Source organism: Pelodiscus sinensis, chromosome 9 (assembly GCF_052426305.1).
Source record: "Pelodiscus sinensis isolate ZL-2025 chromosome 9, ASM5242630v1, whole genome shotgun sequence".
NCBI classification, from domain to species: domain Eukaryota; kingdom Metazoa; phylum Chordata; order Testudines; family Trionychidae; genus Pelodiscus; species Pelodiscus sinensis.
Window position 1 is genome coordinate 62,228,580 of NC_143060.1, and position 20,735 is coordinate 62,249,314.

At 40.5% G+C, this 20,735-nt stretch overlaps 1 protein-coding gene across 7 annotated transcripts in view; it reads right to left on the reverse strand.

Annotated features, from left to right (window-relative positions):
- Window positions 1-331: 331 nt before the first annotated feature.
- The window catches only part of RALGPS2 (Ral GEF with PH domain and SH3 binding motif 2), a 214,042-nt gene continuing 193,638 nt past the window's right edge, over window positions 332-20,735 (reverse strand). For all 7 annotated transcript variants that reach the window (XM_075936864.2, XM_075936867.2, XM_075936866.2 and 4 more), the window contains 3 exons: window positions 11,200-11,305; window positions 8,829-8,920; window positions 332-5,897 (listed from right to left, as the gene is read on the reverse strand). In XM_075936864.2, coding sequence (XP_075792979.1) covers window positions 5,868-5,897; window positions 8,829-8,920; window positions 11,200-11,305 — 228 coding nt within the window. In that variant the 3' untranslated portion in view covers window positions 332-5,867. The remainder of the gene's footprint in view (window positions 5,898-8,828; window positions 8,921-11,199; window positions 11,306-20,735) is intronic.

Sequence of the window (20,735 nt, forward strand, 5' to 3'; positions counted from 1 at the left end):
GAAAAGAGTACAGGTGGAGAAGGGGGAGGGAGAAGTTAATAGGAAAATCTGATAAAAACAGAAAGCACATCTATGGAAGTACCAGAAAATATAATAGGCAGAGCTGTAAAAATTAACACAATAAAAGCTCTTTTTAATGAATTGTCTTCATTAGTTTACTGATTTCTTTTTTGTGTTTATTTGCGATATATTATTTTCATGCTGTTCTTCACACATCCATTGAAAAGAGCTTACAAATTCTAACTGGTCCTAAGCATCAATGTATTCAGAAAGAACCAAATGGTGTGCCTGAGTGGCAGCAGTACCAATACAATTAGGAGAAATGAACAAATCCACATTTTAAATCATTTATTTCAGTAGGAAAGATTTCTGAAATTCATACTTAAAGTCATTTTAAACTAGCTTATGCAAACACACAATTTCACACACGCCCACACTTAAAAGTATTTAAAAAAATAGAAGAAAAAAGGCTGGAGGACACCTAACTGCACGTCACTCATAGAGGTCATAGTGCAATTACTATCATTATAGCATCTCAAATCAAAATGGAATAACATTGAAAATGGCTTGTGTTTACCATATAAACAATCTTTTTTTGTGTGTAGATTATTACAGGTTATTTCCCCAGCCTCTGCACTCAAGAGCAGTAGGGCTTGAATGGGTATATTTATCTGTGTGCAAGGAATCAAAGACTCTGTAAACAGGTTAACCTTAAAGAGCCTCTCTTTCCTTATTTTAATTGATATTTTTTTTCCTGTTATTGGACCATATTTGGAAGCAGCTCTGGAGAGGTAAGAGCTTTGCTGAGGAACTGGAGGCCACATCCCTCTCCCACTACAGTAAATTTTATACTAATCAAGTGCACAGAAAAATAACAAATATTCATGTTTATCCTGGCTTTTTTAGGAAAAGCTCCAGCAATTAGCTACAGTTGTCTGATCTGCAGAAGTCTATATGTCATTGTGGCACTTTTATATAGTAAAAATCCTTGAGAAAATCCCTCAACTCTGTTCTGTAATATGTATGGCTAGACTCAAAACTGCTTTCTTAACCTTCGACTAATTCTTTCAATTGTCACTGAAGAACCCTTTATGGTTGATGTCTGCACTAGGTATGCTTTCCCTTTCAAATATCTAAAGTTAGAAGCATTGCAGTGTAGAAATTCTGTGTTTACTACCATAATGTCTTAAGAGGAAAATGAATATTCTACTATATATGGCTTTCATTGCTTAAAAAAACCCAGTCTGTGAAAGTTTAATTAATTTCTCCCTCAAGATATACACTTGAAAGCTCACAAATCTCTTGTAGGGAAAGTTAGGAACAACCTCTGTACAAATAATTTGAGCTCATGTCAAGAAAGGGTATAATATACAGTTTGTTCAGGTTATTTTTCATTTTCCCTTTGATATTTATTCTAAATTAATAAAAACGTTGCTAAGTATAGTCCTTTCATGTTTGTACAGCATTCTGCTTCAAACGAGTAGAAGAAGGAGAATCCTAATTTTTAGCAAGGGGAACTCTAGAAATTACTCTGAGTGCTCTTATTTGTTCTTGTTAATTTTTGTCTTCAAGCGAGACATTCCACATTTTTCATATTTTAAAGAAAAATTGTTACAAGATGGTTTAGATAGTTCCAATAAAAGCTACAGACAAATTTGTCAATTGCTTCTTTCTACTAAAAAAAGGATCAAACCCAAAAAAATATTTTAGCAATTTAAATTATATCTATCTTAGCAGACCAAACTTGAGCAATTCTTTCTGTTAGAAAGTAAAAATAATGGGAAAGCGGTCACACGCTGCAGAAATCAGGGAAAAAGTAAATTGGTCCAGTGGCTGCTACCGTATTTTCAGCTCTAGAACAACAGAACTGGACTTCAAACTGAGAATAAGGCACCGACCAGTCTCTCTCAGATCAAACACTTTGACATTGACCAGAAACGAGTTACATTATATCCATCGAAGTAGTTCCTTCAATTACCATTCTCCCAAATGCCAGATCTGTTCACCTTAGACACAAGCCATTTTTAGGGAAAGGAAAAAACGTCAGTATTTAAATAACAATAACTTTAAAAGTTGACCTTGTAGCAAGAACAAACAACTCATTGGTGTGAATTAGTACCAGTTCCAGTGTTTTGAAGCTTAGAATAGGCAGTATACTAAGACAGCCATGGAAAGATTAGGTCTACTACTGCTTATGAATGAATGAAAGAAAATACAAGAGGAAGAGAATGAAGAAAAATTCCACTTGCAAGAGCCAGAAAAACACCATCACATGATTTATCTTATCCTGACTCGGAACAGATTTGCATTAAATGACATAGTTAGCTTCAATCAACAAAAATAAGATGATGTAGCCCTGTTGTATTCCTGTTTCTCTTATATGTTTTCATTTTCAGTAGTAAATGTATCATTAGCAGCAATAAAGTTGCTGCAAATTCTTTTATAACAGCTGAGTTGGGGAGAAAGTTAGTCTATTCCCCAAAGGGGCACATGAAACAGTACAGAATTGAGGAAGTGAAGATCACCCTGCCACGATTTCCAGTTTTTTCCTTTTCAGGTTTTATTGAAGTGGTATCTGCCTTTTAGAATCTTTGAAAAATTCCTTATAGGAGAGGTTAAAATTTGGGTAATAAAACCATCTGACACATACTTAACTGAAATCAGAGCAACTTGGGATGTATGGATCCCATTTTGCAAAATCAATTGTGACTACTATTAGCTCTTTAAGAACACGGAAATGGAAGGCATTTGATTAAATTAAACTGAAGTTATAAAGTTAACATTAAGATAGCATTTAGTACTTTAATTTACGACAGCTGGAGATGTGCTAGAAATGCATTACATTTAGGCTCACCACCAACTAATTCTCTAAACTGGGTGAATTCTCCATTGGTATTTAAACTAAAAATCAGGTAGGAAGTTTAACTGTGAAACGTGTCTTTGCAGTATATCAATCAGCAGATGATCAACATGTATATAGAATCTATCCAGGAAGATCTACTCTGAGCTATTTTTGTCCACATTCCTATAATGATGGATCTTTTGTTTTACAAGACATCTCAAAAGACCTCCTTTCAATCAAAGATACAAATAAAACAAAATAAAGTTATGAACATGAGCTGCAAAATTTCAACAATTAATGAAAATAAAAAAGCAAAACATTTCAAGATAAACTAAAAAACACAACCAACTGATACTCTGAATAGTGCATCTTCACCTGTTTCTGTCTAGCTGCCGTATTGATGGATTACTGTGCTCTTCATAGCTGACTTGAGGAGTTGTCATTCTATTTAAGCTTTTTGTGACTGATTTCTTCTCGCTAAAAAAAAAAAAAATCACAACTTTTCCCTAATAATCCTCCAATTCAAAAAGTGAAATTTTAGTGTTAACGTGACCCTCTGAAGAATTTAATACAGGATAAAACAGAACAAGGTATTGAACCTCTGATACTAGGTTGCATCTTAAAAATGCTTTCACTAATCATTGTTTCTCTTATTACTCTTGCTAACCCTAAACCTTTTAGGAGGCTTCTTTTTCTAACAGCTCTCCCATGAAAAATGAGAGATTTGAGGCTAGAAATATAAAGATCAAAATGATATATAAAGTCTAAATAGGCAGAGAGCAGTGACAGGCAATGACTCATCCAATGACAACTGCTGACAAGGGTTCTGCACTGCTTTCCCCATCTTACATTACATACTATAAAAACAGAAGGAAAAAAATGGATAAATGCAAAGAACAAAAACACCCTCTGACCTGTCTTTAGCAAAGCTATGTGATGTCAGGGTGTGGCTCCCAGATGCAAGTTTCCTATCACTAACATAAGAATAGATATAGTTAACCCATAATGCATCTAAATTAGCTTATTAAAAATTTCAAAATCCACAGGTTTACCATACACAATGCTTAAAAAAATTACATACATTTTGATAAAAACACTTTTGAGAAGAAACACACGCTAAGTAATTTTAAAAATGCAAAACTAAAGCTGTGCAAAGTCTATTACTGTACAGTAATACTGTTGGCTGTGCTACACACCCAACATGGGTTAAGTGACATGTGAACTGAAAAGTGATTCAGCATGAGCAACCTCCACAGTAAAAGATATACAAGGGGTCACTAAACCAAAACTTATTTTTAGCTTTGCTGTAAGTGTGACACAAGTGTGCATCTGCTATATCCTCTTTATACTAAGAACAGATTTTATAACACTTGGAAATGCCACAAAATGCCACCTCCCTTTCCCCAGAATAGTCCTCTCTTTATGCTAGTTTGTTTTCTCAATAGGGACAGCAACCTTCCTCCTCTGCCACAAACAAACTAATGATTTCCATTAAGAAAATGTGATATTGATTCTGGAAATTTTAATGTGTGAAATTCCATCCCCTCACCCTGATTTAGTAAATGAATGTTCATTACCAAACAAACTACAACCTCTGGAAACATTTAAGATTATGACAAGAACTCATTACCAGAGACCGCAGAATAGTTTTAGAAAGCCTTGCAAGCTTATTTACTGCTTTAGGATTACAATGTCCATGAAATACCTACCACTTTTTCAATAAGTTTTTCTGGACAATATTGGAATTTCTTCCATATTTATAAAGATCAATGTTCTGAATGTTAAATAGGGCTTCGTGTACAAGAGTCTACAATTAGGTAACACCACAAAATAAGGCATGAATGAAAATTTAACGTATAGAACACACTGAATTTGTCCTCCAGTTTGAGATTTTAAATACTTTGGGAGAATAAATTTAGGGACAAAGAATTACTCATATATAAGAAGGTTTTGTTTATATAGTCCACCCTATTTTTGCTCCTTAATTAAGGAAAATTCTTATAAAATTGATATTTGGAAGCATCTTACCCTGAAAGAAGCTCTTCTGCTATTCCCTACCTTTAACTGTAACTAGGCAAACATGCCTCCAGAGAAGTAAAACACCTGTGAGTTATATCCAGTGTCTATTGTATAGAGGAACCATCACATGGAGGAAAGTAACCCGTGTAGAAATACAATGGGAAGAAAACACTCAGTTCTGACCTGATGTCACTTCACTGCGCCCACTTAAAAAAAAAAAATCAGACTATACTTCAACCAGGAATTAGACAAGCATGTATAATTATCCTGCTTATAAGAATAAGTGTGCTGTATTGACACACAGCCTTTGTGCCACTGGCAGGAAGCAAGGTTCCTCAACAGTTAGGTTACCAAGTTTAGTACTTCAAAAACAGAAACAAACAAAAATGTTACATTTGTTACAGCTCTCTTACTCTAGGTCTGAAAGAATTAATGATACTCCAAGATCTAGTGAGCCTCAGAGAAGCTCCAATTGAAGGCTGGTAGTATAGTCTAAACAACATCCCTAGAATGTGTAAGTACCTTTGTCCCCAGTCTAAACCCAGCTGTTGATGAAACCCTGAAGAAATATGGTTATACCCTTTTTAAAGAATATCTAAAAAGGTGTATTTCCCAAATCAGTATAAAGTTAAAAGAAACACAAATTAGCTACAATCTATTTAACCCAAACACAACACCGCCATAAGTTTCACACACGCTATTTGGTGTTTCATGTTGGTTTTCCTTTCACTCTTTAAGGCAGTGGTTTCCACAGGTCAGTTCAGAAAATATTAAGAAACATGGTCCATGGCAGTTCATGTTGCAACTCATTTTTCGCTCAGGGGAATCCATTCCCCAAACTGCTAGTGCTCTGTTGTAGAGATTGAGCCTGTAGGTTCTGTTCAAGCACAGAAATAAATTTACAGCTGGCACGCTTTCTTCAAGACGTCATGCTCAAATTATGAGACAAACAGTTCATCAAATTGTTCTCTTTCATGTTTTGAATTAGTTTTTTTTTTTTTTTTTTTTACTCAAAAGTCATCAAGTTGGCAGGAACCTGAAAACAAAAAAAACAAAACAAATATCATCTGATTTTTAATTTCAGAATTGGATTTTTATTGCTTCATCTTTTCAGAACCCACACCCTGCAAGTTTAAAACGTTCAGTGTAGCTCTCCCCTCCAAATATATATATTTGGCCAATACCAGATGCCCCAGAGGGAGGGAACACAACAGGAAATCATCACGTGATCCCTTTCCTATAATCCAATTTAAGACAGAGGTTAGGGACACCATTCCTACCCATCCTGGCTAATAGCAATTGACGGACCTAACGTCCATCTAGCTCTTTTTTGAATCCCGTTGAAGTCCTAGTCTTCACAACATCCTCTGGCAAGGAGTTCCACTGGTTGACTGTGCAATGCATGAAGAAACACTTCCTTTTGTTTGTTTTAAAACTTGCTGCCTATTAATTTCATTTGGTGACCCCTAGTTCTTATATAATGGGAATAAGTAAATAACTTTTATTTACTTTTTCCACACCAGTCATGATTTTATAGACCTCTCTCATATCCTTCCTCCCCCTTAAGTCTCCTCTTCTCTAAGCTGAAAAGTCCAAGTCTTTTTAGTCTCTCTTCATCTGGGACCTATTCCAAACCCCCTAATCATTTTTGTTGCCCTTTTCTGAACCTTTTCTAATGCCAATATATCTTTTTTGAGATGGGGTGACCACATTTGTATGCAATATTATGGTTTTATAAAGGCAATAAGATATCCTCTATCTTATTCACTATTCCTTTTAAGATGATTCCTAAGATTCTATTTGCTTTTTTGACTGCTGCTGCATACTAAGTGGATGTTTTCATAGAACTATCCACAATGACTCTAAGATCTCTCTTGAGTAGTTCTACTCTCGAGTACATCTCACATCAGCTGGAAAGGTTATATGAAAGTTAAAGGTCACTAAGTAAAAATACTCAAAAAAAATTTCAGTGACATGGTACAGAGGGATACTTTGTCTGTTTCAGAATTGGAAGAATGAATCTGGGGATGACCAAAGGCTCCCTATCAGTTTCATGAAACCCTTGCTTAAAAGGGATCTCCATAAATCTGAGATACTTGGTATATAGAATAATAAAAACCCTGTGAGATTTCTTGGGACCAGACTAAGTACTAGGTTTAAGCTCTCTACAATGGGACTCAGTAAAACTCAGGGAAGGGAAATCAGTTCACAAAGAACTCAGATTCATTTAGTTGGAAAATATGATATTTGAGGGGCTGTTTCAAGGTCATTAGTCATCTCAAACTTACCCTCTTTCCATTACTGATACCTCAAAATGAGTGTGTCTACACAGTGAAAGTTAGGACAGATGTCCCAGCATGGACAGTGCCAAATTTGATACTGCACTCTGTATATTGGGCCTGAAAAAGCGTTTGACTTCTAAGCATTTGAGGTGGTTGTCCTGATATTTGTATGACTGACTAGAGAAGACAAGGCAGACTGAATACTTGTCGGGGCTGTGACCTTTTACTAGGCACCAGAAGCACTGAATGAGTGTGTCTATAATAGGCATCATAAATCAGCTTAAGGCTCAAAGCTAGGCTTTCATCAGCTTGGGTACGCAGGCTTGTGCTAGATCAACTAAAACTAGCAGGGACATGGTGGTGCAGGCAGAGGCTAGCCACCTAAGCTCAGACTCAGGTGCTTCTTTATGAGTTTTAGAAATATAAATAAGCAATACAAAATTTAATTAGAACTTATATTATGGAGCCAATACTTAACAAAATGACACTACACATAGTTTTGCAGACTTGATTCTAAACACTACAACAATTTAGAATAGTGATAATTACCAGTAAAGTGTAATGGATTATTACTTTATAATAGCCTCATATGTTGCTTTTAATATACTACTGCAAATTATGTTAAACATAAAACCCAGCCAACATATGAGAAGTATTAAGACGATAGACTGCTGCCCTCCAAATTGCCCAGTTGCTTCATTTGATGCTAATAATTTCTTAAATCTTTGTTTGTGGATACAGTCTTTATGTTATCACCAAGTTGTCTGCATTGGAAGGAGTAATGTTTCCTTTAATCTTTTCCATTCATGTGTGGAATACATTTTTTATGTGCATCAAACAAAATATCACCACCAGTAAATATCACCACCAGTAAAAACAAAAATCCTAGCTATGGATGCTCTGCTAATCAGCTAGATGACATCTGTATTTCTTCAGAGTAGCCACGCACAGCTTATAGGGAACACTCAGCAGGAGTATCTTGTTTTGCCTAAAAATGACTAACTAGTACTCAATCTTCTTTTAGAGCTAGTTATTAATGCCAAGTTCCCATGAGCAGTTCTCAGTTCCTTTTCACAATACAGGCACTCCGTGATTTACAAATATCTGACTTACAAACAACCCGCATATACAAACAAGTGCTGGCCAAGGACTCTGGAGGAGCAGGAGGTAGTCGCGCAGTTAGGAGCTGCAGAGAAGCAATGCTTTGATGGGGGAAAATTGCTGCTTTTCTCCAGCTGCCAACTACGTGGCTGCCCCCTGCTCACTACCTTTTGGTGAGTGGGGGCTCACAGTGGATGGGATGGGAAGGGTAGAGATGGGGGCTGACAGTAGGAACCAGTGCAGAGCCCACAAGGATGGGTTGACAGTTTGGGGATGCCCCGAAGTGCCCTCCAGGATCTGCACTTACTTCATCTTCTTCTACTAAAACCTGCCTTTCTTCAAGTACCAGCATTCAGTGTTAAATAAAAACAATATTTCTACTATTTTTCATTGCAAATATAGAGTATTTCAGCTATATTATGGGTTAAATATACTTTTGAGGAATTTAACTATGAGAACTTAACTACCATTTATAACATTATTTCTACAGGAAAATGTGCTCCAAGTTCCAAACAACTGATATACAAATGAACTTTTGGAACACAACCCATATATAAATTGGGAATTCCCTGTATTGTTCTCACCTGTTGTCTGTTGCTTTGGCAGGCAGCGCTGAGATGTTTGAACCACAGCATTGCATTCATTCTGTTACCAGCTTGAAACTTGTATGAATTTCCTGCAGTGACAGGGATAGGAAAAAATTGTTTCAAAAAATCAGACAAGAACAAATACAGTACTGTACTTCAATTCTACCTAAGTTCAAACAAATACTAAACTAAAACATTATTGAAGAGTGCAAAGACATAATTCTATTCATATAACTTTGCAATCATGCCACCCCAGATCTTAATTTAAGCAACATAATTTGACTTCATACAAAAGAGGCTCTATATTCTGCCACAATTTCATAGCCTCCAAACCAATTATTAAAATGTCAATAAAAACAAAAATTTCCCCAAATGCCTCCCTCTCACATCCCATCAAATTATTTAGACTGTTGTCTAAAAAGTATTTTTTGTCCATGGTACCTCTGACAGATGAAAAGTCCTGTGGCACTTTAGACAAAAATACATATAGTATGAGCTTTCATGGGCATCTGAAGAAGTAGGTTTTGCTCATGAAAGTTCATGTTACTATATATATTTTTGTTAGTCTCTAAGGTGCCACAGGACTACTCGTTTTTAAAGTTACAGACTAATACTGCTACCCTTCTGAGACTTTCTGATAGATGAGGTACTTATCTGCAGTATTCTGAACAAACCTTAATGAATTAAGTTTAAGTATCTTAGATGTCCATTATAAAATGTTTATGCATAATGGTGAGATTGTATACAATCTCTCTAGAGGGGAGATATAAATAATGTAAACCCTAGGAAGTATTATGAGCATCAAAGGTCTATTCAAAACAATGAACTTTTAAAGTTAAGTGGATTTCCCAAAAAAATCTCTAGGGAAAAGTATACGAATATCTCCTCTGATTATGTAAACACTCAACCTTTTGAAGCTACTAACTGAGGAGAGACCCATTGCACACAAATAATCTATTCCCAGTTCAAAGATCCTGGCTGTATAAAGGGGTGAGTATTCTTTTCATCAGTGTGATTGTTTTGAGCTAACAGCTGTTATGAACTTGCGACCACAGACAAATCTCTTGGCAAGGTCTGAAGAACAGTTCACCTGCCAGAGCACTTAATGGCATTGGGGCGATTGCTGGTAAGAATATTAGCATGTGTATACATTGTTTTGTTGTTTTTAATATGTTCTCTCTGTAATGCTTTTTACTTAAAGAATATATGTGCTGTCTCAGAAAGAACTATGTGGTAACTTAACTCTGCAATTATATTGTTTATAGTTTCTGAAGAGAAGGTAATGCAAGCTGGCTGAAGCAGTCTGACTTGCTGTGGAATTCAGTGTAGGCAAGGAACTGTGCAACCTGGAAATAGCTTGGTCAGGAGAAAGACAAGTCTCTGTCTAAGAGAGGTGATGGTTGGGCAGCTGGCAGCCTAATAATGGGTACATCTGTTAGGCCCTGGAAGGGGAATACGGGTGTACTTACCTGAACATTGACAGACCCCATTCCAAACTGCATAATAATTTAGACGAACTGACAATGGGCATAATTCATATACTGTGCTGCTGTATTTTGCTTTACCTCTTACAAGAGGTATGTTAGAAATATTTTTCATATAAGGATTAAAATGAACTTCCTTGATTCTAACAGGTCATATTCATTTTCAATTATGCAAATCATGTTCACATGTTCATATAAATCAGCATATTCAAATGTTCACTCATGTCAATCCTTCAGTACTTGGTAGACAAACAAGAAAAAAAAAACTTAAGTCACTGGGAAACATATTATATATGTTAGAATACGTTAACCAGAACAACTTTTGATACCCTTTCTGAATTTTTTTAAATACTAGAGAGAGTTAATAGTTTGTCCATACTTAAGGCTGATGCTGGATTTTTATTAGGAGCCCAGTTTATGAGATGGCTTTCCTTTTTAATATTTCCTAGTTGTTTTGTTAGTTCATGACATCTTCAAAACTACCTAGTCTAGTAACACCAAACTTGTCCTGGTCAGGAATAGTATAGGGTTTGTTTTTGTCTTTGAAAGGGAAGCGGGGGGGGGGGGGGGGGGGGGGTTGTTAGGTGAATGGTTTGGACTGGATGTTGAAGCATCTAGAGGTAATTGAAATTTCAATAAAGTCTACATGATTTACACTAGGCTGAGCTGTCACAAAACTTCTAAATTAGGAAAGCAGGAGTTAGGAATCTTATGGCGTTCCTAAATTTGGGTTAAACTCTAAGATTTAATATCCCTTCCAAAGCTTTTTTTTTTTTTTTTTTTTTTGGTATTTGAGCATCCCTAACAAAGATTAAGTGGTTATAAAGTCAAGTGAATTAGAAATTTTTTTTTATGCGTATCACCATATTCCTGATGTAACTCACCCTTCTCAGAATCAGTCAGCAAGAAGAGATCAGGATGTTCTGGGTCATCAGCCATCATCACCATCCATCCTACCACTGACACATTTTTACTTGGTGTAGATTTGAACTGAAAAAGAAAGCATGTATTTATGTTAAGCAAGAGGGTCCAGCCAGAATGACAGCATCACATATTACAAGAATGTAGAAATACAGGAACAATTCTGCTTTCTGCTAATCTGCCATAAATACAAAATAATGCTACTCTGAATTTCCATAAAGGAATAATAGGAAACAACACAACCACTAAGTTGTGTGATCATAAATACATCTACTGTACAATTTGACAAGACTCAGTATTTTCAGCACCATCATACTGGTTATATGTGTGCATATTTATTCTCTCTCTCTCTCTCTTTGGGGTCTTATCCAATTCACAGACATGAAAAGGTGGCATGACTGTGAAATCTGCCCCTCCCCTCTGGAGATCTGGTCTTACGTATACTTTTACTCTATACTAAAGAGATTTAATTGGGAGACTAGTGTTTTTCAAATTAGGGGTTCTGACCCAAAGGGGTGTTGCAGGGATGGTGGTCACAAGGATTTGGGGGGGGGGGGGGGGAGATCATTGCTTCTGCACTGCTGCAATTCTGCCTTCAGAGCTAAGCACCCAGCTGACAGCTCTTAGTCTCCAGCTGTCCAGCTTGGAGAACAGTACAGAAATAAGGGTAGCAACACCATGTGAGACTAAGTGGGGACTGTATTCTCTGTTCATTTGTTATGTTGTATGTGATTTCTACTATCCTGTGCTGCTCTATTGTAACACTGTTTGTCTCAGTTTCCCTGGGCACTGCACTGGTGCCCAGCTGGGGATGGGAGTGACTCTCACTGAGGGGGAGGTTGCCTCAGCTCAGCAAATACACAAGAGCTCAGGCTTTCTTGTAACCTGAGCCTAGATGGGGGAGGGAGAGGGCTATGCAATCAGGTGACACCTTTTTGCCCAGGAAGTGGACAAAGGAGGAGGCGGGGCTGTCTGTGGGGCTGTGACTGGTTGTGGAGGGTGTGTGTTTTCTCAGTTGGTTTAGGATGCAGGGAGTGGGCCTACCTGCTCACCCTAGGATGGACTGTACTGACTACTTCCGATTCCTGTGTTAACAAGTCTGTGCTATGCTGAATCCTTGTGAAAGAATAAACCTGTTCTACTTGCTGGCTAAGAGTCACATCTGGCAGAGGAGCAGGGCCTAGGAACTTCCCCACTCCTCCATACCACCATACTATATCACTCTTGCCTACAGACCTGGGCTCCCAGAGTGGTGGTGGCTGACTGATGGCCCAGCTCCGCAGGAATGTTGAGACACATGAATACAATGCATAATAGTGCAAAATGGCACGAAGACTTACTAGGACCTTTACAACTGACTTGTGGCATTGCCATTTGTAAATAGCAAGAACAATGCAAACTCATGCCAATACAATATTTATGATACAATTATCTACCATCATGTGTGTGAAATACAAACCCACAAATCAATACTTCTTTGGGTGACACCCCCAAGATTATCCCAGTTCTTTCCCCACTCCCACATGTGTAGCTGTAATGTTGCTATCCTTCTTCTGGGTCAAGGTAGCTTTTTTGGAAATGCTGCTGCTCTCCTAATACTATTCTAAAGGCTTGTGACCAAAACTTGGATTCTCTGTGTCCAGAGCATTCATTTGATGGGAGGCCTTTACACATCTAAATACTTACTTTTATAACACAATTATACCATTTTTACTGAATATATGACATTTTTAAAATGTGAGTAAAGCAAACCTTTTCTTTAAGTTACTTATTAATATCCCACAATGTGTTTCAGATTAATTTTGACAGATGCACATTATGAAATGCGACTGGAAATTACATGTTGTTTAAATTACCCAGTGTAATGATGCAATGCCCTTGCTTTAGAATGAGTGGAAGCAGCTGGTAAAAAGGACTTAGGTTTACCACAGCAGTTAGAGTTTAGCTGTTGGACTTTGCTTTCCAAACAGAAACAATTATTTTAGAAATCTTTTCTAATGTCTCCCCATCAACAATCTGATTCTGAACTCTGCTTTAGGTATAAGCAATTGACCCTTTGGAAATGATAAGCATGACAATAGTCTCAAACTCTTCAAGTTATTAAAACTAATTTTAAGGAGCTGCATGAAGGGGAAACTTCAGTTTGGCAGGTATATATATACACACATGCAAAGATGGGTGTGTTACATTACTCATTAACCCTGGTCCTCCACATACTAATGTAACACATTCATCTTTGCATATGTATTTCTACTTGCCAAACTGAAGTTTCGCCTTTATGTATCTGATGAAGTAGGTTCCAGCTCACAAAAGCTTATGCCCAAATAAATGTGTTAGTTTTTAAGGTGCCACAGAACTCCTTGTTACTTTTGCTGAAACAGACTAACACGGCTACCCTTTTGAAACATAAACGTATGCGTTCTTCAAGTTGAGGTCAGCATACCAGTCGCCTAGATCCAGGGAGGGAATGATGGAGATCAGAGAAAGGTTGTGTGGAATTTTAAATTGTAGGGCATAGACCTTGTGCTATAATACTGAGGACCCAGCAGTCCAACGTTATGGACACCCAGGCCTGGAGAAAAAAAGAACAGCGGTTGGAGAAGCAGGAAAGGTCAGGACCTGGTGTCACAAATGGAATGTTGCACACAGGCGCACCCTCAGAACAGATGTTTTTGCCCCTTTGGGGGGGAGGGGGGGTACAACTGGCTTGCATAGAGGCAGAGATCTGAAGACCCTGCCGGCATCAGAACACTGACTCTTTGGGAACAGGTCCTGCTTATGCTGACCATGCTGCTGGGGAGAAGGCTGAATGTTTGCTGATGAATAACCCTCTCCCCCAAAAAGCCTGTTTGTTTTTGGGAACAGACCCCGGTTATCCCCATCTTGTTGACACCAGCAGGGAGTTTGGGGCAGGGTGGATATAAAGCTACTCTGACACACTGGTGGGCACACAGTACTTCTGCTCTGCTGCATAGATATCAGGGGGAGCAATGGGGAGGAGGGAGTACTGGCAGCACAACTCTGGCTAGGGCCGCTGCATTCAAGACATTAAACAGTATCTGAGGGCTCCTCCAGCTCTTCCATTAGCAACCCTTGGTTTGAGACAACTCTTTTCAGCTGCTCTTGGAAAGCTTTGGCCTGGTTCTGACAGACTACTGGTGATGGCCTCACAAGAGCTTTGTCTAAGGATGAAGCCAAATAATGCTAGCACAATAGGAGCCACTTCCATGGCCTGCTCCACTGGGCATTCTTCCCCAGGCTGGGTCGTCTGGGAGTCCTGAGCAGAGGAGACTCTGGCTCCTGTAGGTGGAAGATGCTCATTGAGGATGCTCATCTCATCGGCCAGCTTGTGCCCTTATGGAGTTCTGAGAAGCCCCATGGAGTACAGGTAAACAAGCCACAGTACTGGTCACTGTCCCTGAGGCCAAAAGGTTGATTGGTGGTGCCACTGAGACAGGTGGTGGCAGGGACAGAGGCCCTTGACCAGCAGTTCTTGGTTGGACTCTAAAGCCAGGGAGGAAGTCCCATACTTGGGGGACTGAGACCATACCGAGGTAGATCAGGCATCCCACTCCTGCCTATGTTCATCACTATGGGTCATAAAGGATCTGTCTGGCAGGGATGATCAAGAGCATTGAGTCCCCAGTGATGGGTGATGGCATTCAGTGGATCTGTAGAGTAACCCAGCAATCAATGCCAAATGTTTGGCAACTGGTGGCGTGAGCATGAGCACAGCTGAGACAAGGACACCAGGGTGAGAACCCGAATCTGTATGTGGGAGACCAGCACCTGCATTCCTGATGATGATTCTCACAAGTGAGGCTCCACACTGAGGACAAGCAGCTACAATGCTCCCAGTACCAGGGCTGTGGCACTGTGTGCCCCTCTGGTCTGTACTACCTCATGGGTGATGGACTCTTTGAGCTCGAAGAATGGTGTCTGGAGCATGGAGACCAGTGCCATGGGCAGCCTTACATCAGTTTCATGGTGGCTCTGTACAGCCGAAAACAGACAGAATGCTCCTTGCAAGAGTGAGCAGAGCCACACTGAAGGGAACTGAGGAGGAAGTCCAACTGCAGATTTAACCCTTCAATTGGGTGCTAACACCAGCACGGATGGCTGGAAGGGACAAGAAGTCCAACTCTGCTTGAAGGGCCTCTAGGGTCAATGACATTGTGAGGTGTCTGACCCTGTGCCACTGTCCGGAGTGGCTGGCATGTGCCTGAGAGGGCTGGCCCACTCACCAGAAACTGGGCCTCTACACCCAGTTGGAGGGGATGAGCCGCCGTTCTTCGGTCCAGACTCACCATCAGCCCTGTCTTTGCCCTTATGAGAGGGGGGAATGGCCTGTGCTTGCTTCCTTTTAGGAGCCAGTGCTGGGTAAGATACCTGCTGCTCCGATAACAGACCCGGCTGAATTCTCCACACCAATGTGGCAGTGCTGTGTGCTGATCCTGGTTGGAGCTGGGTCTGGTGCTAGAGTCAGCACTGACTCCATTAATAAGACTTTAAGCCTAATGACCCTCTCCTTTTTGGTGTGTGACAAAGCTTTTACAAATGCGACACTTGTTGCTAATATGGGCCTTATCCAGAAAGCATAGGCAGCTAGTTTGAGGATCACTGACTAGTGTAGGCTTTTTGCACCAGTCGCAGTTCTTAAATCCCAAGGAGCAGGATGTGTCTTATGAGGAAAAGTCCCTTTCTGGGATACTAAACTAACACACTTAGGGTACAATTACATAACAGTGTTATTTCGGAATAACTGACAAAATAATGTCAAGCTGGAGGATGTCTTGCTCTCATTTTACAAGGAGCAAGGGAAGTTGGAGGAAGAGTGCTTTCTCTCGGAATTCCTGCTGTGTAGACAGCACAAAAAGCCAAAATAAGCTATTTCAACTTAAGCTACGCAATAGACATAGCTCAAGTTGTGTAGCTTATTTTGGCTTTAGCCCTGCTGCCTAGATGTGCCCAAAGGGAAGAAAACAACTATATGCATTAAAGTTTGTATGACAAGTGAGAAGGCAAAATTTTGCTAGAGTAACAGTAACAGTCCGTGCATTACAGCCAGTCACCTAGAGATACCACTGAGGGAAACACACACACACACACACACACACCTAACATGAAATGGACATGAGCAAGCAATGAAAGAACAATTAGTTGTATCTCTCCTTTCTTTAGATTAACAGCTGCCTCTTGAGTACAGGTTGAACCTCTAAAATCTAGGAGTCTCTGGTCTGGCAACATCTGTGGTCCGGTAGGTCCATGGATATTGCTGGACCAGAGAGCCCAGGCTGGCCAGGTTCAGAGGTGCAACCCGAGCAGTGCACCCCAGCCAGGGCTGCTGGTGGGGAGCGTAAAACCAGCCAGGGCTAGTGGTGGAGAGCGCAGCAGGTGGGGCTGGAGATAATGGGACCAGCGGCTGGGTGTGCAGCCTGTGCTAGTGCAGCAGGGCTGGAGGCAGCAGGGCAGACAGTAAGGAGCACAGCCCTAGCCAGGAGCAGAGCCTACAGCCAGATGGGGAGCCTTGACCTCCCTTGGTCTGGCAAACTCCATGGTTCAGGACCACTCAGGTCTTGAGTGTACCGGACCAGGGAGGTCCAGCTTGTATATGATGGCAGATTTCCTCTGCTTTTCACTGTTGACATGAAAAGCGAGCCTGGTTTGTAGAATCTTGGCTCTCCTTTTTCGTCTCCTTGTGGAACAAAAGGGACTTCTTCCTCTTTCTGTTGCCACGCATCTTTGAAATGTCTCTCCGAAAAGTTCAGCTACTGTGAACTTAGAGAAAAGGAGTTGTTTTTTTTACCCATTTGTTTTCTACACCTCTGTCACAGCTTTCTGCATGAAGCTATATTTGAGGCAACACGTCTTTCTAAAAATTCACTGTCATTTGCCATGAAATTACTAGCCTCGAATACCTTACATAGCCCAGTCTTGACTTTGGATGTGACTGATTCTTCCACATTGCTGGCCCATGTAACAATGGCCATACGAAAGGAAATTAGCTTGTGTGGCTGATGAAGAAGTCTGGAAGATTTACTGGTTTGGACCTTGAGAAAAAAATCCATTGTAAAAGAGATTTCTGTGTCCTGAGAGATGTAACTGCATCTATGACGGATGGGGGTGGGCGTTGATTTTTTTCCCTCCTTTACAAGTTATAGAACCTTAAAACTATATTTAATGGAGCTCCCGCTCTTACCTGGGGGTTTCCTACTCTGCCATAATTTTATCCATAGATGTTTCTGAATGATGGCGTTTAAGCACGAATGATTCTTTGTCATTGGTGGAAAAGGATGTGACAAGGTATCTGAAGTTCAATTTGAGCTGCGGAACTTTTCCCCTAGAGCAAGGAGGGGGGAAATACTTTTTGATGGGGAGGACTTTTTGATGGGGGGGGGGGGGGAGAGAGACAATCCAAGATTTATAGCGAGGGTGTAGGGTTTGGGACAGAAGTTTGGTGCAGAAGGGAGCTCAGGGTACAGGACTGGGGTGCGAGAGGGCATTTGGGTGAAGATGGGGGTTGTGATCTGGGGCAGTGCCTTCTCCAGGAGAGAATTCTGGGGAAGGGGAGTGGGGTCTGGGAGGGAATTGTGCCCTGAGGAAAGAGTGGAGGGGGTGCAGAGGGTCTGGATAGTGACCTGGGACAGGAGATGGTGGTGGAGAGTTGGGGAGGAGGAGGAGCTGGGGTGCCAGAGCCAGGATGTTGCTGGGAGGCACTACCTTAGGCAGTTTCCAGCCAGCAGCCCTGTAGGACTCTGAAGGAGGCTCCCTGCTTGCTGCAGCACCAGCTTGCTCTAAATAGCTGGCTGCTCCCTGTGGCTCTCTGCTCCAGGTGCTGGGGGTGGGACGCTTCACATGCTTCCCCCCTGCCCCTAGTAAAATCTCTCAGATCCCACTGGCTGGTTTCTGCAAAGCCTCCCCTCCCCTCCCCTCGGCACCCAGAGCAGAGAGCCACAGGAGCAGCCAGCTGCTTAAAGCACTGTGGTCTGAAGCAGTTGGCTGCTCTGTGCCCGCGGGTCCTGGCGGGACGATCCAGGGGCTGGACTGGGCTGCCTGTGGGTTGGATCCAGCAGTTTGGCAGGCAGAATGTGGCCCATAGGCTGTATTTTGTCCAACCCTGCCCTAGAGGAAAAAGAGGACAAAGCCTAGTTGGTCATTTCCTTTGGGGCAAGGAGAATCAACACCTTGGGCTTGTAAACTATTCTTGCCTTTCTCCCTTATGTGAGGATGAGTAGCCCACTACATGTTCAGCCTCTGAAGGACTCATCTTTCAAGTGCTTGGTTTAGCAAATCCCACTGAAATGGGTATTTTAGAAAGATGAGAGTCATCTGCTTTTACCAACTCCTTTTATGTCATTAGCTCAGGGATTATTTGCTAGTATCAAGTCTCTCCTCACAGTGTAGATGCTGCATACCTGAAGGACAAGGTGTATGCAACCTTTCCAGCTCTGGGTCAGAGATAGAGATGCCCTCCTCGGCCACTACATAGATTGCTCAAAACGAACATTTGCTTCCTCCTAGGGCAGTTATAGGCAACCTAGGCTAGTGGATGGGCTGCATGAGTGGCTGTTCATGTCAGTGGGCCACAAGATTGTCGTAACCAAAACAGTCTTCCAGGTTAAGGTAGTTTTGTGACTGTACTCACATACCCAGATTTATAGGGTGTGCTGACTAGTAGCACTTTCATTGGATGCAGAGAAGAGATGTGTTAGCATACATGTTTAAACAGTTAACCGGTGAGCTCATTGGTTAACCTTCACAGTTACATGCAAGCATTGCCTCTCCCCCCACTCAGAGGCAGCAGCATTGGGGGGCGGGCGGAGGGGCAAGACAGCGGTGCCCAAGAGAGATTTATAGAATGATGATTCTGTTTTTGAAAAGTACACTCTCTGGAATAAAACCTAAACCATCAAGTCAGCAACAGAAGCACAAAACATGACATACTGACAGTCAATTTTCAGTGCCTCCAGAAAAACAAGCAATAAACCCTTGACAATATAATGCTAGCAATACATTATTTTCTTGATTGTCCTTTTAATATAATCATTTGTACTATCCATGGTTTTCTGTTACTTCTACTTATAGTGAGGCAGACTTGACTATGTAAACTTTTTCATTAATACCATATATAAATCTGTCAAAAAACGCACTTCATTTGTTTCAAGCTAAACAGTAGGAGTTGGCAGATTTAATTAATCAGGAGCATTGCTGTCAGCTAAGCAAACAGAATGCCAATTTAAGTGACGAGAAAAAAATAATGAAGTCATGTAAGCCTTTTTAGTGCACTAAGAAGCTGTTATTAAGCTACTTTACATATTAATATTTGGTTTCCTGATAAAATTAACTAGTGTAAATAAATCTGGAAGACACCCATTTTATTATATAAATGATAGACAATTTCTAGTGGATCCTTATACAGAAAGTAGAGTAGAACTCTGAGATCCAAGATCCTTTAATAAAAATACCTAAGCCTCAAACCTTTGCCCTCTGCACATAAGAGGAAAAGAACATTCTGTACTATAGAAAAAAACCAAGATAGCCCCTTTTCAAGGATTTCAGAGCACAGCTTCTAATTTTCTAAAATTATAAAGCTTTATGCAAAAGCAATGACCTAATGTACAGTCATAGCTGACAAAGTTCAGATGGCTAATGAAGATTTAAAACACTGAAAATAGTTAAGCCCTACATAAATGCCATCAGGGCCTCCCAAATTTTTTCCATTTCTTAACAGATACAACCACTTCCTTTTTCATGACTACATAGGCCAACCTTGTTTCCTTCCACTGGTTATGGTACAGGCAAGCCAAGAGACTCACAGGGCCCCTAGGGATGGTGGAGACGGGAGCAGAATCTGTGCTCCCGGAAGGAGTGGGGCAAGGAGAGTCAGCCCTCAGCCTGGAACACCTCACTCCTCCCCCAAGTACCATCTGGAGCGCACAAGTTGGGGCTCTGCAGCATGCCACACAGGACTGTGGCAGCAATTTAAAGGGCCTGGGTGCCAGCTGTCAACACTGCCTTCCCCTCACCTCTGGCAGATCCCTTATGACATAAGCAATTGCTTTATTTGCCCAAGAAATGTTATGTAAAAAAGTGGTAATAAGGAAGCATTTAAGCTAATTTTTACTTCTTTCAATGTAATTTAACAGCTGGAAACCAGACAGGAGAGCCAGATCACATGACAAGCTAACTCTATACCACCAACTGCTCTGAAACCACTGGACGTTCACAAACCACAATCCAGGTATTACTGGATTAGATGGGCCAGGCAGGAAGAATAATCCACAAAAGCTGGAGTTTAATACACTCTCCAGTTCTTTAACACATTTCAGTTTTCATATTTGTCATTGATTGCTTGGGTGTTGGGAAGAGGCAGTGATACATTCTAATTAGATATTGTAGGAAGATATGGTCTATAGGTAAAAACACAGGAAGACCATTAGTCATTGCTTTTTTTCCATGTCTTCCTTAATGTGTTTAATATAACATTTCACTGAGCTCA